Source organism: Pteropus medius, unplaced genomic scaffold (assembly GCF_902729225.1).
Source record: "Pteropus medius unplaced genomic scaffold, Ma_sr-lr_union100, whole genome shotgun sequence".
In the NCBI taxonomy this organism is placed as follows: domain Eukaryota; kingdom Metazoa; phylum Chordata; class Mammalia; order Chiroptera; family Pteropodidae; genus Pteropus; species Pteropus medius.
In genome coordinates, this window is record NW_024344378.1 from 10,922,284 (window position 1) to 10,947,330 (window position 25,047).

Below are 25,047 nucleotides of genomic sequence, written 5' to 3' on the forward strand. Positions count from 1 at the left end.
AGGCCTTAATTTCTTCCCATGCAAAATGACAACGTTCTGAAGTCCCCTTTTGTACTGACATTCCTTTTGATTAATCCTTGAACTCTCTGCTTTTATTTTCTTATTTATAAAAAAGATTTGATTTTTTTTTTTTTTTTGGTCTTCCAGGATCAATCAGTTAATGCATCAATTAGTTAAGACCTTCCAAACTTAGAAGTGCTAAGTAGTTTTCTTATTATTTGTAGAGCAGGCAGAACTTTGCTGGATGTGACCCAAAACTGCTTTGACTTCCAAAATAGTTACTGGGTCTTTAAGAAAGCAAGAAAATTGTTGAATCCAAGAGGCCGCTCTGTCTCAGCATTCTGGACTACGGGCATGACAAGCAGCAGGAGGTGTTTGGGAAGGCTGATACGGTATCACATCTCTCTTGGGAATCTTGCCTTCCTGGAATGAATATTTCCAAATGTATGTTCTCTGACAAAGAAGGGATTGTGTGGACCACGACCTCACAGAACACACAGCACATGTTAGATGAGTAACTTACCCAATCTCTGTGGCGTTTGGGACAAAGTCTCAGATAAGGCCTTATGTTTTCAATGTGTCCCATTGTCATTATCCCACTTGGCCCTCTCCACATTCCCGATGTAATAGCCAGAGAAGGCACAATTATCCGCATTGTTAAGATGAAGATGTGAAAATTCAGAGAGGTGTGCTGACTGGCCTCGTATCACACAGCAATAAGTGGCAGAGCTCAGTACAGGGTGTGGGTCCTAGCATGTTACTTTTCAGTTCTTTTTCTGTTGACCCTTTTTAATGGCTGGACTCCTCTTTAGCATCCTCTCTGGTTCAGACTTATCCAGTTGGAAAGGTACCACACCTTGGGATTTTAAGGGGCATGTACAGTCTATAGCGTGGAATTTCTCTGAATTTGGGATCCGGCCGATGGTGAGTTTTATTTTCTGAAACATAAGAAAGAAGAAAAATTATAGGACTAAAAATTATCCTTAGGATTGTTTGTTCTCGGTCTGTCCTCATTCATATCCTGTGAAGACAGTTTTGAAGAAAATCCTGTGATGAACTATAATCTCTGGACAGAAGAAGCTGGGATGACTTGCATATTCGGGTGGAAGGTGGATTTTTATTCTCTGGCATCCACAGGCTGGATCCAAAGATCATCCTTGGTGCCTGATGGTCCCATCTGTATCAAGAATTAAAAAGCCTCTTGAAACTAGAGAATTGAAATAAGACCCAAGACGGGACCAGTCGCTGACAAAATGGGGGAGGAAATTGAAGTTCGAGGTGTTTCTCCTGCCATTTAGCATCTCCTGGCCCTCCTTTAGAAATCTCACATTTTTTCCTCTCACTGCGCCTACGCACCCCCTCCCCAAACTCCCATTTCTCTCTACTCAATGTCATTCTCAAGGAAGGAAAGTGAACCTGCTCGGTTCAGGTGCTTAAAATATTAGGGGCCCTTGGCTGCCTCTCCTTTGATTCCATATCTTCCCTCTTCTAACGTTTTTTTTCCTTCCTGGGACTAGCTCTTTGCATTTTCAGAAAGGACTGGGTGTCCATTTTCACATCAAGAAATAAGTTAGGAATGGCGAGGCTGGGAAAGTAGAGGATATTTTCGATCTTCCAGGTAATCATGTTGGTGAACATCCCACGTTTCTCGATAGCTTCTAGCTGTTATTCAAGAGAAAGGGTGCAGGCAGAATGAGCACAGGAGAAATGCTGTCGTCCCCTCCCCAGCAGGGAACAATTTATAAAGGCAGTTTTGATAACTGCAGTCAGTGACGCCCAGGTAAAAACCCTTTTCTTGGATCTCCTCCCAGGCCCAAATCCTACTCTTGGCTTCGGAGGTGACATGACACCTGGATCTTTGGGTCAGGGGATTGTTTGTAACTTTCCAAAGCATTCAGAAGGTTGTATTGAACACTTGGCCCCCATGTGGGTCTTTGAAAGATGAACTATAGTTACCAGTTTGTTGAACTGGGCCCCTAAAAACTACCTCTTTTCCACCCCACAACTCCTAATCTAGTCTTCCAAATGCAAACCAAATATCCCCTCTCCGAGACACCTTTCTGGCCCCCCTCAAATAGATTTACTCCATTCTTCCTCTATGCTGCCATGGCCCTCTGTTCATATCTCAAGGCACATACTATGTTATAACTGGCGTACAACATGCCTGTTTCATCCACTAACCTATGAGCTCTTTAAGCTTGGGCTGAGGCCATGTTTATAGCTCTATGATCTAGCACAGTATCCAGTATACAGTAGGTGGTCGATAAATGGTGAGTGAGCGAGTGAATGAATGAATGAATGAATGAGCCCTTGCTCTGCCACTAACTAGTTATGTATCCTAGACAATTCCTTACTGGGTTTCCCCATTTAGATGATAAGATTTGTACAATTTGTCTAACCAACAAGGTTATATTGTGATACAGAAGAGATAAGACATATATAATCATAAATGCTCAGTGCCGGAAGAAATTTAAGAGATCACCTTGTACAGTGGTTTTCAGAAACTTTAAGGCAACAAGTTGTGTCTCAAGGAGAGCTAACTGTTCAACGTTTGAAAGAGATAAATGATAAACGTAGACTGCTTCAGTCAAAGCCTCACGTACTGTCCCCTTCCTCTCCTCTCCTTCTGTCCCATTTTCAGGGGCCAAGAAGCACAGTATGAAAAACAAACTTCTCACTTTTGAGAGAAGAAACCGATGCCCAGAAATGGAAGTGATTTTCCCCAGGTCACGTGGCTTGTCAGAAATAAAAATAGACAAGGGAAGGAATGAACAATGTGGAGATTGCAGTAATAGGCAGAACTGTGGTTAGCCCTTTTAAAAACACACATCCTCAGTACATACATATGCGCGTATTTTGTTTAACTCTTACCATAACTTTGTGAGGAAGGTATGGCTGTGTCGATTTCTGAGATGAGGAAACTGAGGTTTAGAAAAGTGAGCTTGTCCAACACTCCCCAGCCAAGGGCAGTAGAAGTAAAATAATATTAACCATACTGAGCCCTTAAATGTGCCAGTCATTGCTGTAAGCTCATTACATATAAGATCTCATTTAATCCACCAATATCTAGTGTTATCATTATCTCCGATTTTACATTAGAGAAAATTGAGACACAGATTGGTTAAAGGACGTGAATCAAACCCCAAGTTAGTTTGATTGTAGTGCGAGCTCTTTTTGCCACATCGTGCTGCATCTGAGTTCCTGAACTCAGCTGTTTGGTCTCCTAGCCTAGGGCTCTCTCCAAAATTACTTTATATGAAAGAATTTTGAGAGGTCCTAAAATAACATTGTTACTATTTACATGTATTGTACACAGTGTTGTTTACACTTCTTATTCTCCTATTTACACTTGGTGGCCGAGGGTTGAAGAGTCCCATTTGTGTTCAGAGGCTGTTCAGACTCCATAGAAGACCTTGGTCTCGTCCCCTCTGGCACTGACTTGCCCTGACAAGGTGACATGCTCCCCGTATCAGTGTGATCCAGAGCCAGCTAGCAGGACTTACCTCTTTCTGGATGCACCGGCTGAGAAACAAGGAGACCTCCTCCAGGCTATGGGGCTTCAAATCATTCACTGCCAAAAGGTGATCTCCGTGACAAAACAAGCATCCCAGGCGTGGAGGGCCTTTCCACTGAGCCACACTGCAAGGGGGACACAGCATCTGACACAAGTGTGAGACTGTGCTCACTGGCAGTGCAGGACCCTGGTAGGGACGCAGATGGGGCCTTTTGCTCTAGTCTATCCCATTGTTCCTGACACCACTTTCTTTAGCTATGTTGCACCATTTCTGAAGTAGTCAGACACCTTTTTCTGTCTGGAATATTCTTTCCTCTATCACTGCCGTGGGAGCCGGAGCCTTCCTGCAAAGCCTGGCTCCCATTGCCTTGCCTCTACAAAACCCTCCTCCATCCCTCTTCCCTCACTTTAATTAATCTCTCCTGCCCCCAGGCTTCTATTGCACTGTGCGAACACCTCACTTATTGTATATTTAAACAAATTGCATTTTATATTTACCTATTTATGTGGTTGTCTTTTTCACCAGGTTATGAGACACCAGAAATTTGGTACCACCTTAAAAAAATATTTTTTATAACACTACATCTCCAAGTAAACAAAAAGTGCCTAAGAAGTATTTACTGAAAGTGAGCACATAATGATTATAGCTAATGAACAAATAAATGAATTAATAAATGAGCAAGCTTAGGCACAGAGAGGTCCACAGTTTTAATCAAGTATTTATTGAGCCTTAGATTGTGGGAAATGTGGAAAAATGAAAAGTTATGTTTCCTGCCCTCTTACAGAACTTAGAAGACAAACGGTGTGTGACATTTACTTTACATTAAAAGGCTTTCTTCCCTTATAAAAATGTAACCTTCCATCAAAATGAATTATGTCTTTAAAAGAATGTAGAGTCAAATAAACAGCAATCGTTTTAAAAAAATTCTCTGCTACCCAGTCTTTGGTGTCTATTCCTGACCAGCAGGATTTTAGCTGATGTCTAGAAGTCTGAACCCTGGTATGCCTTTTTCTTTTAGGCCTTAGATTCTTGTTGACTTCACTAACTTCATTTATTCACATATATTCATTGTTCATTGATTGGGATAATTCCCTTGGACCATACATAACCCATCTCACTTTTCCTCACCTTTAAAAAATCAGAAATTTGCTCCTTCTTGGACTTTCGGGTCCACCTCCCCGCTGACTTTCCCACACAACACCCTCATTTCTACCTCAATCAAAGACCTTTTGTGACAAGAGCAATATGACAAGACAGTCCAAGACAATGTTTCAAAGATATAGCTGATGTCTTCATATCTTCCAATCCCAAATGATTATCAATGACCCTCAGATCTCCAACTTACCAAATCTGTCCTGCAGCTTCTATGAGAGCCAAATAATTTATAATGTCAGTAGGAGAAAGGAACAAATGCAGTGTCTCCACTTGGCTTTCATCAGGGATGTTGTTACTACGAGATAAGACATTTATAAAAGTCACATCAGGCTTTCAAAAATCACAAAAGTCTCTGGCTCTGAACTGTACTTTTTGAATAGACTTTGGCCCCCTATAGATGAGATGGTATTTTCCAGTTAAATATTGTCCAAAACATTTGGAGAAGAATATGAATTTAAGTTATTGAAAAATACCCATTAATGCCTTCCTCCGCCCCTCACGGGAGATGGTAGTGGGTGGTAGACATTGGGAAGGGAGAAAAAATGGACTAAATTGATTACATAACTGTCCATATCAGGTCATATCAGTTTGCATATTTTTCCACTGGAAATGATTCCATAAAAGACACCGGAAGGAGTTAAAATTGAGAATAATCTCATCAAACACTCTTGGCATCACTTAAAACCTAAGCCTCTTTCTCCTCCTAGTCTAGCACCAAACCTCATATGACTTGCATGCCCATAATTTTAACAGTAAAGCTGGGCGACGTGCTCCCCATATCAGTGTGATCCAAAGTTCCAGGACATTAAAGACTAGTCAAGGAAGAATTTTCCAAAGTATTTGAGAATTTTACCCACAGCCCCGGGGGCGGGGGTAGGGGAGTGGGTGGACCACTTTGCTTCCAAGTCTATTACTCACTATGTGTGGTCACCGCATCAGTGAGGAGGGGGAGCTGGTCTGATTCTTGACTGACTTGGAGATTTTTAGGAACTGCTTTAAAATTTGAATTCTGAATTAGAAAGAAAGACTGCCTTGCTCTAAGGACCCATAAAGCTTTAGAAATTAGAACTTTACTTGATTAATATAGATAATTGCACAAGAGTTAGTGAGGCCGACCCCTTTTCATCATTCATAGTCTGTGCTTCTGTTTTGGCAGGTGAAAGACATGAGTCACTTCCTGAGCCTCGTTCTTGCAGATGAAGCCCCTCATTCTGGGTCTCGGAAAGTGTCTGGGATTCCTCTTTGCTATCAGCAGATTCACTGGTTGTCTCTTTGAAAAAACTAGATTATAAGAAATGAAACGAACCCATTTTTAGCACATCTATTTACAACTTTCCGAAGTGTGTGAATCAGATTTAAGCAGCTAACAGCCACGTGAAAACTAAAAAAGTTTGAAGTATGTCCACCCATCAGAATCACAGCCACAGTTAGAATCGAATCCAACAAACTTTCCATCTAAAAGTGAATATGGAGTCAAAATAACCCCTTAACATTGGGCAGGTTGGGAGACAAGTGAGAGTATGAGAGACATAAATGAAAAATAGAAAATAACTTCCCCAGGAGATGGAAAAGTGTCTGGAGGATGTCACTGATGGCTTTCTGTGGATAGAGAAACCAATTCTCACTTTTTCGTGTTTTGTGATTGCTTAATAATGTGTAGCACTTGGTCTGTGGTAATGCTTTTGTATAAATACATCAACAGTAATTTTCTATAACTATATATTAGCTAAAATCAATTTTAAAAATATGGCAGTTTTACTTACCAGGATTCCATTAACATGTAAAGACCCTCGGTTTTCTCGGAAACCTGGTCTGGACTACCAGGTGTAATGGATTCACCAGAATCATTGGAAGCAATAATCTTATCCAACTATAGGCAAGAGAAGTAGACATAAGGATGAAAGTCTACCAATAAGCCAAGCACCTTTTTATACCTTACATGATGGTTCTGGGTCCCGAAATAGGAAACACATCTGCCATTGGATGAATAGTTGTGCACATTCTGAGGGACTGACCCAGTAAAGCTTTGGCAGACTCAAAGTCTGTTTTCTTCTCCTGTGTTCTCCATGCCTCTGATACAAGTGTTCTTTTTGACTACATTGATATTTATTTTTCTGCTTCATCACTAGCCACTTAATGACATGAACTCTTTTTCCCAACCAGTGCAACTGTAGAATCATGTCAACTTGGCTGGGTCAAAGACCTTGACACAATGCAAAACTTGCCTCAGGCTACTATGATCACAGGTGGCCAAGGTTGTTTCGGGTAGCTGGAAGGGTCCTTCCTGGGGGCTCTCAATTAGCGCCTCAGAATCGAGACAGTCATTTGGGTCAATGATTGCTCCAAAACCCCAGGGCTTTCTATTGCCTACCTAACAAATTAATCATTAATCCATAATTGGAACACTTCATTCCAGTGAAGCCAGTTTTCCCACTACAGCCCTGCAAATGGTGCTCTTCTAATGCCCATCTTCAGGCTGTGTCCTTCACCAGGAACGCCCCGTTTCTCTTCTGCCTAATGAAGTTGTGTTCAGTCCTGGCCGAGGTCCCACAGCCTCCTCTGACCACTTTAGCCACTGCCAATCTCTTTCTTCTCCAAACTTCTATGGCACCGTTTTGTACTCAAAAATTTTGGGGTCTTTTTTTTTTTTAATGGTCTTTTATCTTAGTTTTATCTGCCTGACTACATTTTGCATCCCATGAAATATCTAACACATCTCAGTTATGTAACTAATGCTCAGTACAACTGACTGGTTGTTTGAACTGTCATAAAAGGCTGGTTGCCATCATTACGTTCCAGGAAACACTGGCATGAAAATATTTTGGTGAAAGAAAGGTCCTGTGGTCAAATGAGCTTGGGAAATGCTGTGTGTTATATCCTACTTGGCAATTTATAATGCTTCATTGCATGCCAAAGACTCTGCAAATTCTGCAGTTAAGAAGCTTGTTTAACTTACTTTAATTTGGTGTTTCTGGAACTTATTTGATCCCAGAATGTCTCATTTATGTGAACATGAGTCACCATCTTGTAGAAAACTCTCACTCTGGAAAATGCTGCAACCTCCCTCTCCCTAATTTTGTCTTCTTACCTTCCATTTTCATTCTCTTCTCTCTATCATCCACCTAAAATATCTGCTGGGTTAATAGTGCTGGAAGATAATTTGGGTTTTTCCACTTCCCATCTCAGAAGCCATCATTGTCCCTGTGCTGACTAAAGAATGAAGTCAACTTGGCATTCAAGATCTATCACGGTCTGGCTCCTTTTTCTGTAGTTTTCCCCATCATGCCATTCACTCACTCTAGGTTACGGTCCAACTGAATCACTCACCATATGTATATCAAATGATATTTTGTCTCTGAAGCCTTCCTTGACTCCAGAGAAGAGAGAAAATCTGTGCTTTTTCTATTGCTTCCAAAGCTCTTTGCCCATACCTCATGTATAGCATCACCATGTGGTAACTGAGAGGACTGTGTAAGGTCCTCTCAGTGATGTAAGGTCCTGGATTGTAGCATCACACCTAGCACACTACCACGTCTAGCGCACAGAAGGCTTCCAATTGCTCAATAGTCTAGTTGATACATGCCACACAATTTATCACCTAAGGACCTGTGCTCATGTTATTATTTCTGCCCAGAATGCAGAAAGACTCCCCAAGTCAACCCCCCAAGTCCAAATTTTACCTATCAAGTGAAGTCAAATGTCATATCCATGGAACCTTCCCTGGTCTTCAGTCTGGAAGTCAGTTTCCCTGCCTCTTATCCCTCATGCACGCAAGGCATTTTATAAGCATCTTTCTTCAGCATAGATTCCGTTTTGCCTTGTATCATGATTGGCTCCTACTCAAGTGTTAACACTGTGGTCACATCACCTGTGTCTGACTCTCTGATCTGTGTTCCACTGAACCAGCCTATGGCCCCAGGAACAGTACCTAGCAGGAGTGCAGCAGATATTTACAGAAGGCATGAATGATTAATGAATGAAAGGGGTTACCTCTAAAAGCAGACTTCGAGGACTAATATAATGACTCTCTTCTTCTGTATCTTGAGTGGTCTCCAACGAGAAATCATGTGGTAGATGAGCTCGTCTGAGTGCTGGAGAACTTTTTTCCATTAAATGCTGAATAAAGAAATGAAGACAGAATGACTGATTTTCTTTGCAAGAGACAGAATTAAACCACATGCTTTCTGGGAAAGCCATAATAGATTAATTGGGTTGAGATGATCAGAGGATCTTCCAAGGTTCTATCTAGAAGCCCACATGACTTGAATTTGCCTCTTGAATTTGGGTCACCACTGATGATGTCAAAGTATGAGTTAATCTTTCAGGCTGTCCTCTATGATTGGGATTTGTAACTCAAAACAAATGGGACTGCAACTTTCCTCTTCTTATTCAATATTTCTCTTTTGTATTCTGCTCACTTGCTTCTATTTTTTCATAGCTATGCAATTTGGTGGTGTTGATCATGTGATGGAATAAATTATAGAATTCAGGGTGATCTAAGTTCAACCAATTACTGCCTTCTTTCCCCAAAAGATACAAGATACTCTACTAAAGTAGTGGCTTTACGTGGCAGGAAAATTGTTATAAAATTTAGTTCTTCCAAGAACAATGCCTGAGAGCAGGGGGTTTTAAAAAAACCCTGACCGTTCTCTAGGAAGTCCTTGAAAAAATGTGATAAAAAAAAAAAGATACATTTAAGTTGCATTCATTTTCTAGCTCCAGGCTCATGGATCCAGATCATGCTGAGTTGGGAACAAAGAAGGGTTCTAACTTAATTTCAACAACAACAACAACAACAACAACAACAACAACAACAAGAGATCCTAACAAGGCAGATGGTACTCTTAGCTGGAGCTGATTAAAAAACTGCTGGGTTGGAATACATAGTTTGAAAAGACAAGACAACCAGTAACATTATCTTTGAGAAGAAGGGGTATTGTGAGTGAAAAGCAAGAGGCATTTACTGAAAAGGGTTTATCTTCCCAACCCTGTTTCTTGCCACCTTTCTTATAAATATCAAATGAGGTGTTTGACCTGGTGAGTTCGATAAGCTCCAAAAAGCGTTTAAAATAGTTGGAGAGCTCCCGACTAGATAAAACAGGTGGCTATGCCATATTAAGACGTGCCTGGTCCCCAGAGAGAAGGGAAAGCCAGTGGTTACCTCTCTAGGGACAGACTAATATTCATAGCAGAAGCAAAAAGCACTCAACCCATTTATTAATAATATCCCAAGCTGGGAAGATTGCAAATCTGAGAGAGCTGAGAGTATAATTACACATCACTTTCAAGAGGGCAGATATATTTTTTCCTCAAATAGATTCCATTAGAATGAAGATGAAGCCACACACATGTATGCATGTGAGGAGAAGCAAGACTGATCTGGGAAAATGAAAGAAATTAATAAAAACTCTGATTTTGCCTGAGGAGTAGAGATGATATGGCAGGAAATCAAGTGGTGTTTTGGGGACATTTTTACATTTTATGCGTGAGAAGAAGGAAAAGGTTGCCACCCAGGCTTTTGTTTAGCTGAGGGGCATCCTCCCAGCATGCCCACATGTATGTTGAGGAGCGTCCAAAATGAATGAATCTATTTAGAAGTGAGCAGGGCAAGCAGTAAGGCTCATCTGTGGTATGGCAAACAGACTCAATATAGAATAAACACTAGGGCTCTGAATCATTCTTATGGCGGGTGAAATTTTGAGGAAGATGTCAAATACATTAGAAAGACTTTTGAGCCATCAGCTGACTCCTAGATATGGCGTCCTAAGAGAGAATGAGGAGAGTCTGATTACCAGGTCTGGAAGATAATTTCTCGATGATGGGAAGCTGTCAGCCTCCAATGTGCTGGAAGGACCAGGGAGAGGGTCGGGGTCTGAAGAGGGTCTTTTATCAACCAATGAGAGTATCTTCTGCTTATGAAAAAAAAAGAATATTGGAATCAGGCACGATTGATCTCACGTCTGGAATGAAGTGACAGCCTCGTCACTGAGCTCCCTCCCTCCAGTCTTTCACCACTAACATTTATACTGACGGCCAGCATTCTCTCACTGAGACATGAGGTCATCTTGTCCCTCTTCTGTTTCTAAACCCTCGAGGACTAGCATTGTGGCCTTCAGAGATGTCCTGAACTTCCCTCAACCTATCTTTTGAACCCTGTGGTCCTCTGCACCCACTCCTTTGTTCTAATAATTCGAGTCAGCTGGTAGACATGCCTTGCTTTCCCCTCCTCCCTGGCCTCTGCTTTTGCTGGATGCATAGAACAACCTAGAAAACATGTCAAAACGATATCTAGAGACCAAAATTTCATTTATAAAGGTCCGCCCTAAGAAAGGACTTGTGTAAATTAGCAAAGGTTCTTAGGAAATAAATGAAAAACAAAATTATTAGCCCTTATGTTAAAGAGATATTATTTTGAAAATGCAAGATAAATGAAAAGCATTTTTACAGAGACCACCTTAGACTTAGTCATTTGAAAGGTAGCTGTTTTGTACCTTGAATAACAATGATGGAAAATACTATAGTTTCAGCTACTGTTTCAAAAAATGCTGTAGTTAATTTTCACTCCTCCTACCCCAATAATGAAAATCTGAAGTGTCTGTAGGTTAGCTCTCTACAAAGCACAAAAGTATTTTTTTTCCTGTTGTTAGTCATAAAAATAACAAGGATGTACATTTTCTCACTTATTTATTCCTTGTATTAATGCCAGTTGCTAAGGAGGAAAAGAAAAAGCCATGATTGTTTTCCTCATGAAAGAGGGCTGTTGTGTTCAGGTGCCCTGTTATTTTGTTAGTGATGGAGAGTCACCTCTGTATTCTGGTGTGCTGCTTTTATATCCGAGCAAAATGATGAAATGAAGGAGACCCAGTCTTTAATCTTCTCCCTGTTGATAGGAATAAACGTTTGATTGGCATGTGGCAACAATGGCGCCTGCGCTCCTTTTGAACTAGAAAAGAATTCTTTTATAAAGGTTGGAACAGGCAGTGGGAACAGGTATTGGGGAATTAAGGATTTTTTTCTAAGTTGCTTAAATGACCCACTGACTCCTCACCACCTCCACACTCGCACACTAGAATTAACCCTCGTGACACCTCTGTGAGCAAAGCTCAGAAAAATGGGAAGAAAAGTAGAAAATAACAGTAGTAATCACAGAGTTCGGAGCTTCTGGCTTTGACACCGATTTCTTTTGTGTTCTTAAGCGAGCTGGGCAACCGGTCAGCGCCAGTGTTGAGTAGCTATCCAGGTGTGCCTCCCTTGAGAGAGTGGATGTGTTTATGAAGAATGTGTTAGAAAATGTACATAAATCACATCTTCTTTTCTGTTGACCCTTATGACAATTTAAAAAGAAAGCTTTTTGGCTCTGGGTTGATTGGAAACAGATGGAGATTCTTCATACTTTGGCTTTTGTACTCGTTGACTCCTCCGCACAGCCTCCCCCTCCACAAGCAGGTAATCACCTATGCAGAATCCGCTAGGCACCTTTGTTAGCCCCAGGAGTCCCTTTTTAAAAACTGAGGACCTTTTCAAGGATGAGCATAACCCTCCCCAATACATGTAGTTCCTACAGATGTTTGTGTATTGGTATGCATGGTATGCATCTGGGGTGATGGTGGCTGTTATGGGCTGAATTGTGTGCCACCAAAAATTTACATATTGAAGTCTCAATCCCCAGGACCTCAGAATGTGACCTAATTTGGAAACTGGGTCAGGTTGTTATAGATGTGATTCGTTAAGATGGGGTCATACTGAACGAGGGCGGAATCCTGACCCAATATGACTCGTGTCCTTATAAAAAGGGGAAATTTGCACACAGAGACATGCACACAGGGAGAAGGCCATATGAAGACTGCAGTTGTGCTGCTAAGAGCCAAGGACTTACAGAATTTAGGAGGGAGGCCAGGAGCAGATCTTCCCTAGGGTTTCAGAGTGAGCATGGCCCTGGCACCTTGACTTTGGACTTAGCCTCTGAAACAGTAAGAATATAACTTTCTGTTGTTTTAAGCCCCCCGGTTAGTGGTGCCTTGTTATGGAAGCCCTAGGGAATGAATCTTGTGACTTTTCATGGTATTTTGACAAATAATGAAGGCTGCCAAGATGGTGTCTAAGGTTGTAACCAGGGTTTTCTGTTCTAAGCATGCTTATTATTCATGGTTTAAAATGTTTCTGTTTGTTTTTTGTTCTGCACACAGGAGACACTGTGTTATATTACTACTTGCCTTTCATGGCTAATGAGGAAGTATTCCCTGGTAGCGGTTCTGATGGACATCACCTCATCCATGTGGCATTTAAACATCTTCTGTACAGTCAGCAGTTTTTCGTGGCTGCTTATGCCAACTTCTATGCTGCAATTTCTGTGAGTTACAGACATAGAGTATTAAACACATGCAAATACAAAATTGGGAAGAAAATTGACTAACATTTTATGTTAGGATTCAAATTGAATAAAACTTTAGATCTGCTCGATCGATGTTTTGAACACAAGCTCATCATTTTAGAAAATAAGTTTAAATCTCATTCATCATTGAAGATACTTTGTCCAGCATGAAACTTAATTTGAAGATTCTTATTTCAGTTGGATTCTTGATTCCACAAATTATCCTGTTTTCTAATTTTTTTGGTACATAATTTCTTAAAGAGAAGACAAAAATAGCCAACCTAATCTTTTTTTAAACAATCTCTTTGGCTTTATGAAATGATAACTTCACTTGCTTTCCCTCATCCATCAATTAAGTAAATCAAAGTCTTTTGTAACTAAATTAATTAATAATTTATCAACTAAAATATACAATATGAAATAATTATTTAGCTATCTTTTACTTAAATGTTCCCCATTTTGCCTTCTTTTTAGCAACAAATATAAGTGTGAAGCCCTTGCTTCTTTCAATGATAGTAATTTCAATTTGCATGCAACATATTAATTTTTATTGTTATAAACTTTTTCTTGATTGGATACACACCGATCGATTTCAATGGAACCTCGGAGATGATGGTCTTTGTAATAGGAAAGACTAAGTCTCTTTTCCCCACGCCTTGACAAAATAAAAAACCGCTTTTTCCAGGAGGTCTGAAAAATGAAAACATTCAGCATCTCAGCTAAATCTCAGAGGAAGAGAAAGGATTTTAAAAACGCTCATGGGGCTGGTGGGAGGCTTGTTAAATCATAGTGAATACTTACCACCGAAGTGAAAAGCTGAGGAGGTGGTGATTTAATAAAGTAATCTTGTTTGCAGACTTCATTTTCATAATAATATGTAAATTGTTTGCCTAATAAAAGAAAGCGAACAGGACTCAGTTTGTTCCCTGTAAATTTCTGAAAAGAACTGCTTCAATTGGAAAACATTGTTTACCTCTGGAAAAGTCTTCAGATTATTCAGTTATGGAAAAGAACATCTATAATAGGCCAGGAAAACAAAGGACCCAAAGACCAAGTGTGTGATTCTTGTTCATCCACAGCAGGGACCTTTATTCAGATGACATTTAGAAGTAACTTAATTCAGCTCACTTCTGTCTGCACCTTAATGCAGGTCACACCTTTTTCGTTCTCTGTTTCTGGAGCACTTTGCTGGCTCTCTAGATGAGAGCGAAGGCTTGTCTGCATTCCTGCTGACGAACCAGCCAAGGAGCATGATAATTCTGCCTTGCCCTTTGGCTTAGCAAACTAAAGCAAAACCACCTGCTATTGAAAACGAGGCAGCAAAAGTGGTTACGGAAACGTTAAATGCTTCCTTGTAAGTGCTGCAATTATATGCAATTTTGATATTTTTTCTATATTTTCCAAGATGTCTATAAGAAATATAAACTACATCCATTATTTAGAAAGCACAACTAACGTTATTAAAAAAAAAATTTTTTTTTTGAAGAGCTTGGTTGGTTTTGCTTTCACATCCAGGCTATACTGGTAGTTTGTTCTTGGTTTTGGGAAAGGCAGCTTTTACTAAAGAATTAGAGCTTTTTTATTCAGTGAAGACAGAATCAGAGTTAGGTAAGACAGCTGATGGGGCCATTATGCTAGTATCCAGTAATTCTTAGGCAGATGTCCTCACCTCCTCTCCCTCCCATTCTGCAGCAACTCTTCCTGCTCCCCTGCCCTCTGCCCCAACCCCTCTAAAAAAAAATAAAAGAAAAGAAAAACAGAAGGAAACCATGTAGAAATAAGTTTCAACTCCTTTAGTAGTTGGTATGGCCTTGGACAAATTCACAGATTTGTTTATGAACAAATATTTATAGAGCATCTTGAATCACTAAATTTGCCTCAGTATCTTCATCTTAAAATGCAGGCAACAGCACTGACCTCGTAGACTTGTGATGAGGACTGAAAGGGTTAATGCATAGAACACTCTCAGTACTGGGCCTGGCACACAGTGGGACTCACTGAAGGGTAGTATTATTAAAAAATAGAGGAAATTTTAGACTTAGTCATTTACAGAATAAACCAGTCTTCAATCTGCCTATAATAGAGATGCTCTTTGGTGGCGTTCAATTTAGAGGGTTCAGGAAATGTTAATATTTTGTGAAAATTTAGTCTTAGAAGTCTTTAATGACATGCTATGCAATTAACAGAATCTTAAAATTGACAAGCGGATTCGAAAATTCATATGAAAATGCTAAGTGCCTGGAATAGTCAAAATAACTGAAAAAAAGAACAAAATTAGAACACTCACAGTACCTGATTTCAAGAACTATTATAAAGCTGTAGCAACTAAAACAACACAGAAAAAGGGCAGATACAGCAATAGAACAAAATACATCGTCTAGAAATCCATGCGTATATGGAAAAATGATTTTTAACAAAGATGCGAAGGCAGCGTAATGGAGAAAGGATAACCAGTTCAATAAATGACATTGAAACAGTTGGATATCCATGTGCAAAAAATAATGAACTTAGATGCACATCTATAGATTCAATACAACCTCTTTCAAAATCTCAATGACAGCTACTCGTATGCTTTTTCTTCTTCAGATTCCCACAGACTGTGCACTTATGTCTCGATTCCCAGCCTAGCCTGATTGTATGTGCTTAACTTCCCAATGACTTATCGCCACTAAAACTCTATGAGAACAGTGACTCTTACAAGTTAATCTGTATGTCTTCTGCAGTATGAAGCACAGTGACTTACTAGTGGCAGGTGCTTTAAATAAATATTCAAAATATTTTTTGAATCGGATTGAAGTATTTCATTTCTAAATTACTTCATCTTAAACTCAGCTCTTCTATCTACTCACCTGCAATGATCTATGTAAATATGAGCAAGAACATCTGAATACTACCCCCATAATAAGCTTTGAAGACAATTTAGGAAAGTTTTCCAAGTGAGAAATTTCATATAAAATTAAGGAAATCCCCTTCTGCGCTATAGTTTGTTGTGAGTATCATCTTCAAGCAACAAAGGGAACATTTGGCCCATGAAAATCAGAAAATGCCAAGTTTCTAGATAGATGAGCTCTTATGAAATAATTAGCTGAATCCAATAAGCCTCTGCTACATTCTTCAAAGCAAGAATCATTGTCCCAGAATGCCACCTGTTATCGCCACTAAAACCATCTTCTATATGTATCCTGGTTAGCTTGATGAGAATTTTTCATTATTTTCAACAAAAAGTTTTTTCCTTCTGAGAGTATGCCCCTTGAGTACCTGGAATCTTCTGAGGTTTCGATTCCATGGCAGCTATCTGTTCTCACCTGTCAAAAAGAATATTAAGTGTTGTTAGTCTCCAAACAACAGTATATTCACTGATTAGCCGGCTGATCATGAACGTTGATGAGATGGTTATCTGTCTCCTCCCGCCCCCTGCTCCCAGGCTGATGGTCGCCTCAGCTACAAGGACTCGTCCAAGCAGTGCTTACCAAGTGGCAGTTCTGTACAGGTGTTGCCAGGATGACAGAAGAAGCTGTCTTCCTGGACTTTGTCTGCTTCTGGTCCAGAACTGACTCTGATAAAAGAATGCCTAGGGGAGCGACACCAAGAAGGAGGAGTTAAGAACAGGGCAGAGGGCAGGACAGCTATGGAGCAAATGTAACTGAGAAATCATTTCTGGCCAAAAGGAAGCCTCACATAAGTCCATCTTCATGCCAGGAGCTCACTTTCTCCAGTGGGAAACCTAAAAGTGAGGACCAAGGCATATAATGTACTTAAACTGCCTCAGCCACCTGGGTGGCTCGTCCCCAAGGCTGCCTGACTCTGGGGGCTGAGGCTGACACAGTGAAACTGACTCCGAAGGGAGAGTCCTTTCCTGGGCAGCTCTGCCGGTGACCCATGCCCATTACGGTGCGCTGAGAGAAGGAGACTCCCACAGGGTGAAGGGCCTCGGGGCAGGTGAGGTCTTTAGAACAGGCACGTGTTGGTGACCAATATTTACCTTGAGTTAATAAGACTCTCATAATAGAAGGAAGCACTGAACAGGGCAGTCCTCAGGACAGTCCCAGGAAAATGGATGGAGGCCAAGGGACTTTTACCATCCATCGACCTAGTATCATTTCTCTTTTTCTTCCTGATAAACTCTTTCTCTCCTTTTAAGTCATAAATGACTCAACAATTTTTAAATCATACATATTTATATATCTATTTTTTAAAAACAGATGAAAATCTTAAGATTAAGACCACAGGTTTTACTTTTGGTGATTTGTCAGAAGCATGTGGGAGCTATTTAAAGACTAGTGGGGTTTTCCTGGACCCTGACTCACTCACACTTTTCCTGACCAGAGAAAGGTTTTCTCTATTCAGGTATCCCTGTATATTAAGGATACTGATTATTTGAACAAATAACAACAACAAAAAACGAAATAGCAAATTAGACTTTTCTGGGGTGTCTTAAGGCATACCTTGAAGAACTTGTGTCCTTAGCCCTTGCTTGGTGTAAGGGGCACACTCAGTTCTGTGAGGTGAGCTGGATGCCTGGGAAAGGTGCCAGGCCACCAGGGCCAAACCCTCTATTCCCTGGAAGAGCAATTCTGCACAAGAAAGAGGAATATAATCTACTTAAGACTTACCCACCCTCCAAATGACATGGATATTTAAAACAATTTACCCCTGAAGTCTTGTGTCAAATCCATTAAATTCTTTCCAGTTGTAGGGATTTCACAGACTGAAATAGAATTGGGGACCACTGGTTTTCAGCCCATCACCCTTCCCTCCATCCATCCACGTAGGAGTTGGCCACCCCCTCCCAAGGGGCATTTAGGCTGGTGAGTGATGGTGCTCAAAGGTCAGAAGAGAGAAAGGTGCAGGAGAGATGAGCTGAGGGTGAGATATTTTAAAGCTGTGTGTGTACTATAAGCTCTGTGTTTAAAAAGCCAAACTTCTTTTTTTTCTAGATAAAACAATTATTTGTAAAGCCTTTACAGATTATAAAATATGTCTGCAACCATTATTGCTTTGGTGTCTCAGAACTGTCCTATGAGACAGCTCGTTTTACAAATGAAAAGCTGCATTTGGTAGAGGTGGAGCGAGGTGATGTGCTAGGTCTCCTGGCAGAGCCCTACACTGCACCACACTGATGATCATGGGACACTCCCAGCTACATTTGCACTACTTGCACACCGTGGATGGCGAAGAGCTTTAAAGGACATTTCCAATGTCTGTGGAAGGCTCCAAAGTCACATGTAGGGACCACTCTTCCCTCTTTTTCCGACTCACCACAAAATGAGATGACAGATGCGACAGTAGGGTGTGGTAGTTCAGAGCAGCGGTCCCCAACTTTTTGGCCTGATGATCTGAGGTGGACTGAGGCAGTGATGCTAGTGCTGGGGAGCAGCTGCAAATACAGATGAAACTTTGCTCACCGGCCTGCTGCTCACCTCCTACGTGGCCCGGTTCCTAACAGCAGCAGCCCAGAGGTTGGGGACACCTGGTTTGGAGTGCTAACTCTAGAATCTGGATTTAAGTGTCATCTCCATCAGTTGTGGGAGATGTGATCCTGAGTACAAATGAAAGTGATAAAATCACCACCTTCACAGGATTGCCGTCAGCATTGCTTTCGATAATCTAGCAAAGAGCACTTAGTATCTACTAGATGCTTAATAAATATTGCTTGTTAGGTCATTTCTAGCTCAGCTACTCCATGATTCCATAATTGTTTAATAATGACTAGCATTTATTTAGAGTATGTAATACATTTCAGATACTTCTAAAAATATGTAAAATAGATTTCATATATATGTATATAATGGATTTCATGTGCATATATATACATAATTAGATTTCATATATAATATATATTTTATATCATCTATATGAATTTTATATTACATATTAAATGCAGTATAGATATACACATATGAAATCTGTTATATAAAGTTTGCTTATATCATATAAGAAAACTTACATGTTATATATATAAATTCTTATTAGGTTTAAATATATACATCGCCTAACAATACTATAAAGCTTACACTCTTTTTAGAATGATCCATTTTACAGATGAGGAAACTTACCAGAGATATCAAGCAATTTGATTATATAATTAAAAAGAAGCAGAGTCAGAATTCTATCTTAAGAGTTGGTGTCTGAACTACTTTGCTCTTCCTCCTATCTAAGAGGGAAGAATTAAATCTTTTCATAGTTTTGCTTGCATTCCTTGTCATTGCCCCTAAACGACAACAACAAAAGCCTTTCTGATTTAGCCCTTTGCGCTCATTCAGGAGAATTTACTCACTATCGTTGTCACCTAACCTGATCACCGTAATGTCATTTGAGATTCGATGACTGTGATACCAAGAGGTCCTGTTTCTCATTGACTGTACAGCCCACAAAGGTTATGAATAAAGAGCCCATACCAGCAATTTTGCTTCGTTAAGCCTCCAGATCACCATAGCATTGAGAATCCAAACTAGTCACACCAAATGGTACTTACCGAAAGCCAGGTGGTTACTGGTTCAGTTCTCAGCAGACTGCCCTGCCTCTGGGTCTCCTGAGTGCGACCCTGCTCACTCTGAGCTTTGAGTGCCAAGGTGAGGATTCACGTACAAGCTCTGTTTGAAATGTGAACAAACAGGAAGTTCTCAAACTTCTATCTTAGGATAGATTTTATTCTTGCCCCAAGTTGAAAAGAAAGTTGATATCTCAGGGGAAGCCCCTGGTTTTTATTCTTCTTGTGGCTTGGCACAGAACCGCTCTTGGCATTCCAGCTGTCTAGTGACAGAAAATAAAAGGAAATAAATTTAAAAAAACTTCAGACTTTAGAACGTAGTCACAATGACTCTTATTGTGAACAGTGCCAGCCCAGCCTTGACCTCTTGCAGTGACTACCATTGAAACAATTCCCTTGTTTCCCACCCATCCGTATCCATCCCTCCAATGTCTTCCTGGGGATAGTAGGAAGGGTTCCTTTATGCCAGATGAGGAAACAAAAGCCTGGCTTGTCCAACGCATTTGTACATGGCAAGAGTCTCCAGGAGGATATGCTTATTTATCCATAATGAAGTTGCATTAGGCAGACTCTTCTTCACAGCCACCCAAAAACACTTAAAAATAAGCAGGCTGCTATGAACGGCCCTTCTTACATCTGCTTGCTGAGTGCTATCTGGCCACCAAAGGACTTTAGGTATATTTTTGTTTATATTAAATTTTTTTTTTAGGGGGAAAGAGGAAATGGCTAATACATTTTATTTTCTTAGATCATCTTTAGAAGTGAAAATACATAACTTTAATCTTTGTTTTCATTAGTATAATTGAGTTTGAACCTACTCTGCCAGGTATTTATTGAGTGGTTTTGGCTAGTTACTTAAGTTTTCTGAGTGTGTTTCCTCATCTGCAAAATAGGATAGATAATGTTGACCCCACAGGATCTTTTTAAAAATTAAGTAAGATTTTACATACAAAAAGTGTGTAGCACAGTGCTTGATATATGGTAAGCATTCGACAAAGGTTATTTCTCTGTTTTTCCCTTTTGCACTCCATGCAGGGTATAGGTATTATTGATTCCTTTTTTTAAGAAAACCTAGCTGAACTTTAGACATGCAGAAATGATTAATTTATAATTCATTTCCTGAACAGGACAGGTTTTGCTTGATTTGGGAGAAATAATTTCTCGGAATGTATTTCCTTAGATATTTCTTGGGTCAGCATTTGACTACTCTGGAAATAATCTTTAGTATTTTTATATTTGGTCTTTAACCAGGTATTACTAGTTATTGCTCTAAGTAGTTCATAAAAAGCTTGTGCTGATCTCCCCTAATCTGGGAACTGTAATGATACCGAGAACCCATCGTCATAATCCAATGACCTAACCAGAAAGGGAGAGAGGAAAAATTACTTTAAATTGTGTTCCTTTGAAAGGATTTCTATAAATCAATAAGACAGAGAAATGGACTTCCCATCTATTCATCCATCCATCCATCTATCCATGCATCCATGCATCCATCCATCCATCCATCCATCCATCCATCCATCCATCCATCCATGTGTCCATTCACCCAGGCATCTTCTTAGCTCACCTGTTCTAGGATTTTTTTGGTCATGTTTTCCTAATAATATTACAAAGTTCTTTCAGAAAGAATATTAATACATTCCACAGATGTCTAGGAAAGCTATTTGTGCTGTAGATGCCATCTATAATAGAAAAACTTGCAAGCAACCAAAATTGACATAGACATCAAATATTAGGCTTGTGAAAAGTAAACATACCTATGAAATGCAAGCAAAGTTTCCATTATTGTCTCTAGAGGCCTATAAACAACATACTAGTACAATACTTGTTGTAAAAAAACAATCAGCTGTTCATTTGAAATATCATGTGAGTTATTCCATGACTTTGTTAATTGTGCTTTTCTATCACGAAAGTACTCTTTGGCTCTACTGTCTCTTAACCCAAACATGACTGAACCGTTTATATCACATGATGATGCTTAACAATTATTGGGATTTTTTTCTTTTACATAGAACATCTCATTTAACCCCAACAGTTTTGCAGGATAAGAATTATGATTCCTTAATTTGAAAAAGAGGAAACTGAAATTTAGAAAGAGAAAAATAACTTGCTCAAAGTCATGCAGCTAGTATGTGACCAACAGAAATCAAACTCTGGTTTGTCTCAACTCCAAAGCCTGCCTGTGCCCTTCTAAACACTATACTGTGTTGAGTCCTGGGCTGGGATCCATTGGCTTGGACTCTTGGCCTGTGTGACACTGCATAGGTTGCCAACTCTCTGGACCTCTTAATTTCATTGCTGTCCCTTTTTATGAGTTCAAAGTACCCATTCAACTCTGATTATGATTATCCCCTTGAAGCAAAGCCAGGGACTTATCAACATGCAGACTGTCTCACTGCATGTTGTAGGTTCATTCTCCATATGGATAGTGAATATGCCTTTGCCAATGTCATTAGTGAAGGAGTGCCATCAACTACATCACTGCAGGGCATCCTTGGTACCTCTTCTCTGGAACAAGGAATCCAAGAAAAGCCAGGAGAAAGCTTGAGTTCCATCCTTCTTCTGGAGTTTCCTGTTATGAGAAACAAAATGATCTTGGCCATTTAAATTGTTTGTTTTTTTTCAGATGGGAATTCTTTTGATTGAAACATGCTGTGATTTAAACATTAGGAATTGGCCTAGCGATAGAGATGCGGTGGGCGGGGTGGTGGTGGGGGGATGGAGTTTAGAAGGAGAGAAAGGAGAAAAGAAGAAAAAAAAAGGAAGAAAGGATAGAACTCAGGACAGCATAGTATTTTCAAGCATGGAGTCATCCTTGCTGGGTTTGTTATTGTGCTCTGTGATCTTGGAGAACTCACTGAAACTCTATGTCTCAGTTTCCTCATCTTTAAAAAGGGAATGATAATAGTACCTACTTGACAGAATTATTAAGAGTTATCGAATGAGTAGATATTTATAAAGAATTTAGAACAGTGCTTGGCACATAGTAAGCACTTTATAAGTGTTTGTCAAATAAATCAAGGGCATTCTATCGGTAATTTACAAATGTGTTTGTGCATGAGCCGACTTCTAATTTTATTAGAAGACGTTGAAGACTCTCCGAAGTACTTTATGAAACGACAATGGGGGTGTCTATTCATTCCTTCTAAGTTACACAAGAATAAATAGAGGACACAGGAGGCTCAGAAATCATTTAAGGGAGAACTTGTAATAAACATCATGATGGAGTTGAAACTCACCAAATCTAGAACCAGGCACCAAGTTCATGCTTGTGGTCTGCTTCAACATGCTGGCAGACCTTCCGTTTGTCCCCTTTCTCCCCCTGAGGGGGCGAGGGTGACTGGATGACCTCTTTAATAGTCTGGCTTAATAGTCTCATAATAAGACCATCTTAATTGATTTGGCAGTTAACCTTTTACAAAGCATTTGCACAGTATCTCTTTCTGCTTGCACAAAAACCTTGTGAGGGAGGCAGAGCAGATATTATTTCCCCTGTTTTATAACCAAGAAGAGAAGTCAGCTGATCGAAGTTACCAGGTAAGTTACAAGGTAAGTTACCACTGAGGGTAATGGGAGCTGAAGCTCACTGGAAAGCTCTGGAAGCCTGTGGACAACACCAACTTGTTATTCCATCCAGGGGCAAGGGAGCTGGGGTATTTATAGACCAGCTCCTGTCAATCGTCGGAGGGACATTATTTTCTGGTACTTCTGGTCTGTCACGCATTTAGCAAAGTGGGCTCAGGAGGCTAGAAGGATCTAGAGGTACCTGTGGGCATTGGCATTTGTGAGTAGGCCAGGGCACTGAAGTGATTAGTTTCAGGGAGAAAGGGTGGGCACTGCCAGCATCTGCTACAGTTTCCTTTGGACAGATGCTCTTGTCATATTTACCTGCAAATAGGTCTGTGAAACAATTTTTTAGTTGGGCACATGGCTATTTTCACCTCAATCAGTATTCGAATTCAGGAAGTAGAGACATGTGTTCCCATCGCATTAGAGTGAAATCCAAGGTGGTTTTCACCATGGCTGGAAGCCCTACATGATCTGGGCCCCCTGCCTGCCCTTCACCCTTATTTCCTTGTATCCTGCGATGCAGCACTGGCTTTCATGATGTTTTTCAAACAGGCCCAGCTGCCTCAGGGCCTTTGCACTCACTGCTTGCTCCTTCGTCACATATCCACATGGCCCACTCCCTCACTCTACTCAGATGTAGGCCTTGGGCAGGCCTTTCCCTTCCCAGCCATTTTACTTTAACCTGCCCCTCTCCCACCTCAGCATTCCTGAGCTACTTATCCTGCTTTATCATTCTTCATAACACTTCTCTCTCTATAAAATTATATTAGTTGTCTCTTCCACTAAAATATGAGGACTAAGACTGCTTTAGTACCTGCTCTCTCTATATCTCTATATCTATATCTATATCTATATCTATATCTATATCTATATCTATATCTATATCTATATCTATCTATATCTATATCTATCATCTCTGTCAATCTGTCATGTATTATCTATCAATTATCTATCTATCTATCTATCTATCTATCTATCTATCTATCTATCTATCTAGTTATTTTCTTTTAGGTGCCTACCATGGTTAGTCAAAGACAAGTGATGGCTTCTCATGTAGGTGTGGTTTACTCAGAACGCTAATTAGTGCATTTTTACATAACCACCCACACCTTCTATATCTTCATGCCTGAAAGAGAATTTGGTCTTCAGCTCCCACAAGTGCTGTCAAAACTTAGAAAAGAAATTGTGAACCAACTGTGATTTCACTGAAAGTACAAATCCTCCAACACAGCCCTTTTCAATCACAAACGGATCTTTCGCCCTCAAAAGAGAGACACCGCTGTTCCACTGGGTATGCGGCTGTTAGGTGCTGGTTGATTAATTGTAGAACTTTCTCTTTGGGTATTCTTATCTAACCCAGTGCTAGCACACATCCGAATCTCCTGGTTTTAAAATTAGCCAGATTTGCAGATGGAATATATCTATCTAGCTTTACAATTCCTTCCTCTCTTGTTTTTCTTTTTTCTCCCCTCCTCCTCTTCTTACATCCAGTTTCACTACAGAGTGTATCTATCGCTTAGGACCCTCCAAAGCTTCTAAACGGTTCAATCTACTCCTTTCTGGTTGTATTCTACCACTGGGTTACAAGCTGAGCCGTGAATTGGAATTAGATGGAAAGGTTTAACGACACTGACTCCTGGTCTCACCTTCAGAGATCCTGACTTGGCCTGTTTGGGGTGATGCCTGGGCATTGGGCCTGGAATAAATCTCAAGGTGATTCTAAGGTATAGCCACAGTTGAGAATCATCTAGTTCCTCTCGTTAAGGTCTCTAAAACCACACCCCTTTGGAATAAACTCCCCAGACTCCTTGGAATTTTCCATACATCTCCTTAAATTCACAAAGACCTGGCTTTTCTTGATGACTCAAGAGTTTTTATAATAACACCTACCCAAGGAAATGCCTCTTGACTTGATTTTATAGCTCTTTAGAATTTGCAAAGCCTTT

At 40.2% G+C, this 25,047-nt stretch overlaps 1 protein-coding gene across 5 annotated transcripts; it reads right to left on the reverse strand.

The window, feature by feature from the left end:
- Window positions 1–121: 121 nt before the first annotated feature.
- Window positions 122–19,737, reverse strand: PLEKHS1 (pleckstrin homology domain containing S1). 5 transcript variants are annotated; one of them, XM_039871159.1, is made up of 15 exons: window positions 19,517–19,737; window positions 17,487–17,615; window positions 16,512–16,612; window positions 16,300–16,346; window positions 13,843–13,931; window positions 13,625–13,731; window positions 12,884–13,018; window positions 11,475–11,550; window positions 10,463–10,582; window positions 8,661–8,786; window positions 6,434–6,540; window positions 5,745–5,951; window positions 4,861–4,965; window positions 3,504–3,639; window positions 122–938 (listed from the first exon to the last, which is right to left on the reverse strand). In XM_039871159.1, exons 4-15 carry the CDS (start codon window positions 16,325–16,327, stop codon window positions 765–767), a joined length of 1,410 nt encoding a protein of 469 aa, XP_039727093.1. In that variant the 5' UTR covers window positions 16,328–16,346; window positions 16,512–16,612; window positions 17,487–17,615; window positions 19,517–19,737; the 3' UTR covers window positions 122–764. The 5 variants fall into 5 exon arrangements, with proteins under 5 accessions (XP_039727093.1, XP_039727096.1, XP_039727092.1 ...); XM_039871162.1 differs by lacking the exon at window positions 19,517–19,737 and adding an exon at window positions 18,301–18,405 and having other exon boundaries at window positions 10,463–10,579; XM_039871158.1 differs by lacking the exon at window positions 19,517–19,737 and adding an exon at window positions 18,301–18,405.
- Window positions 19,738–25,047: the final 5,310 nt, after the last annotated feature.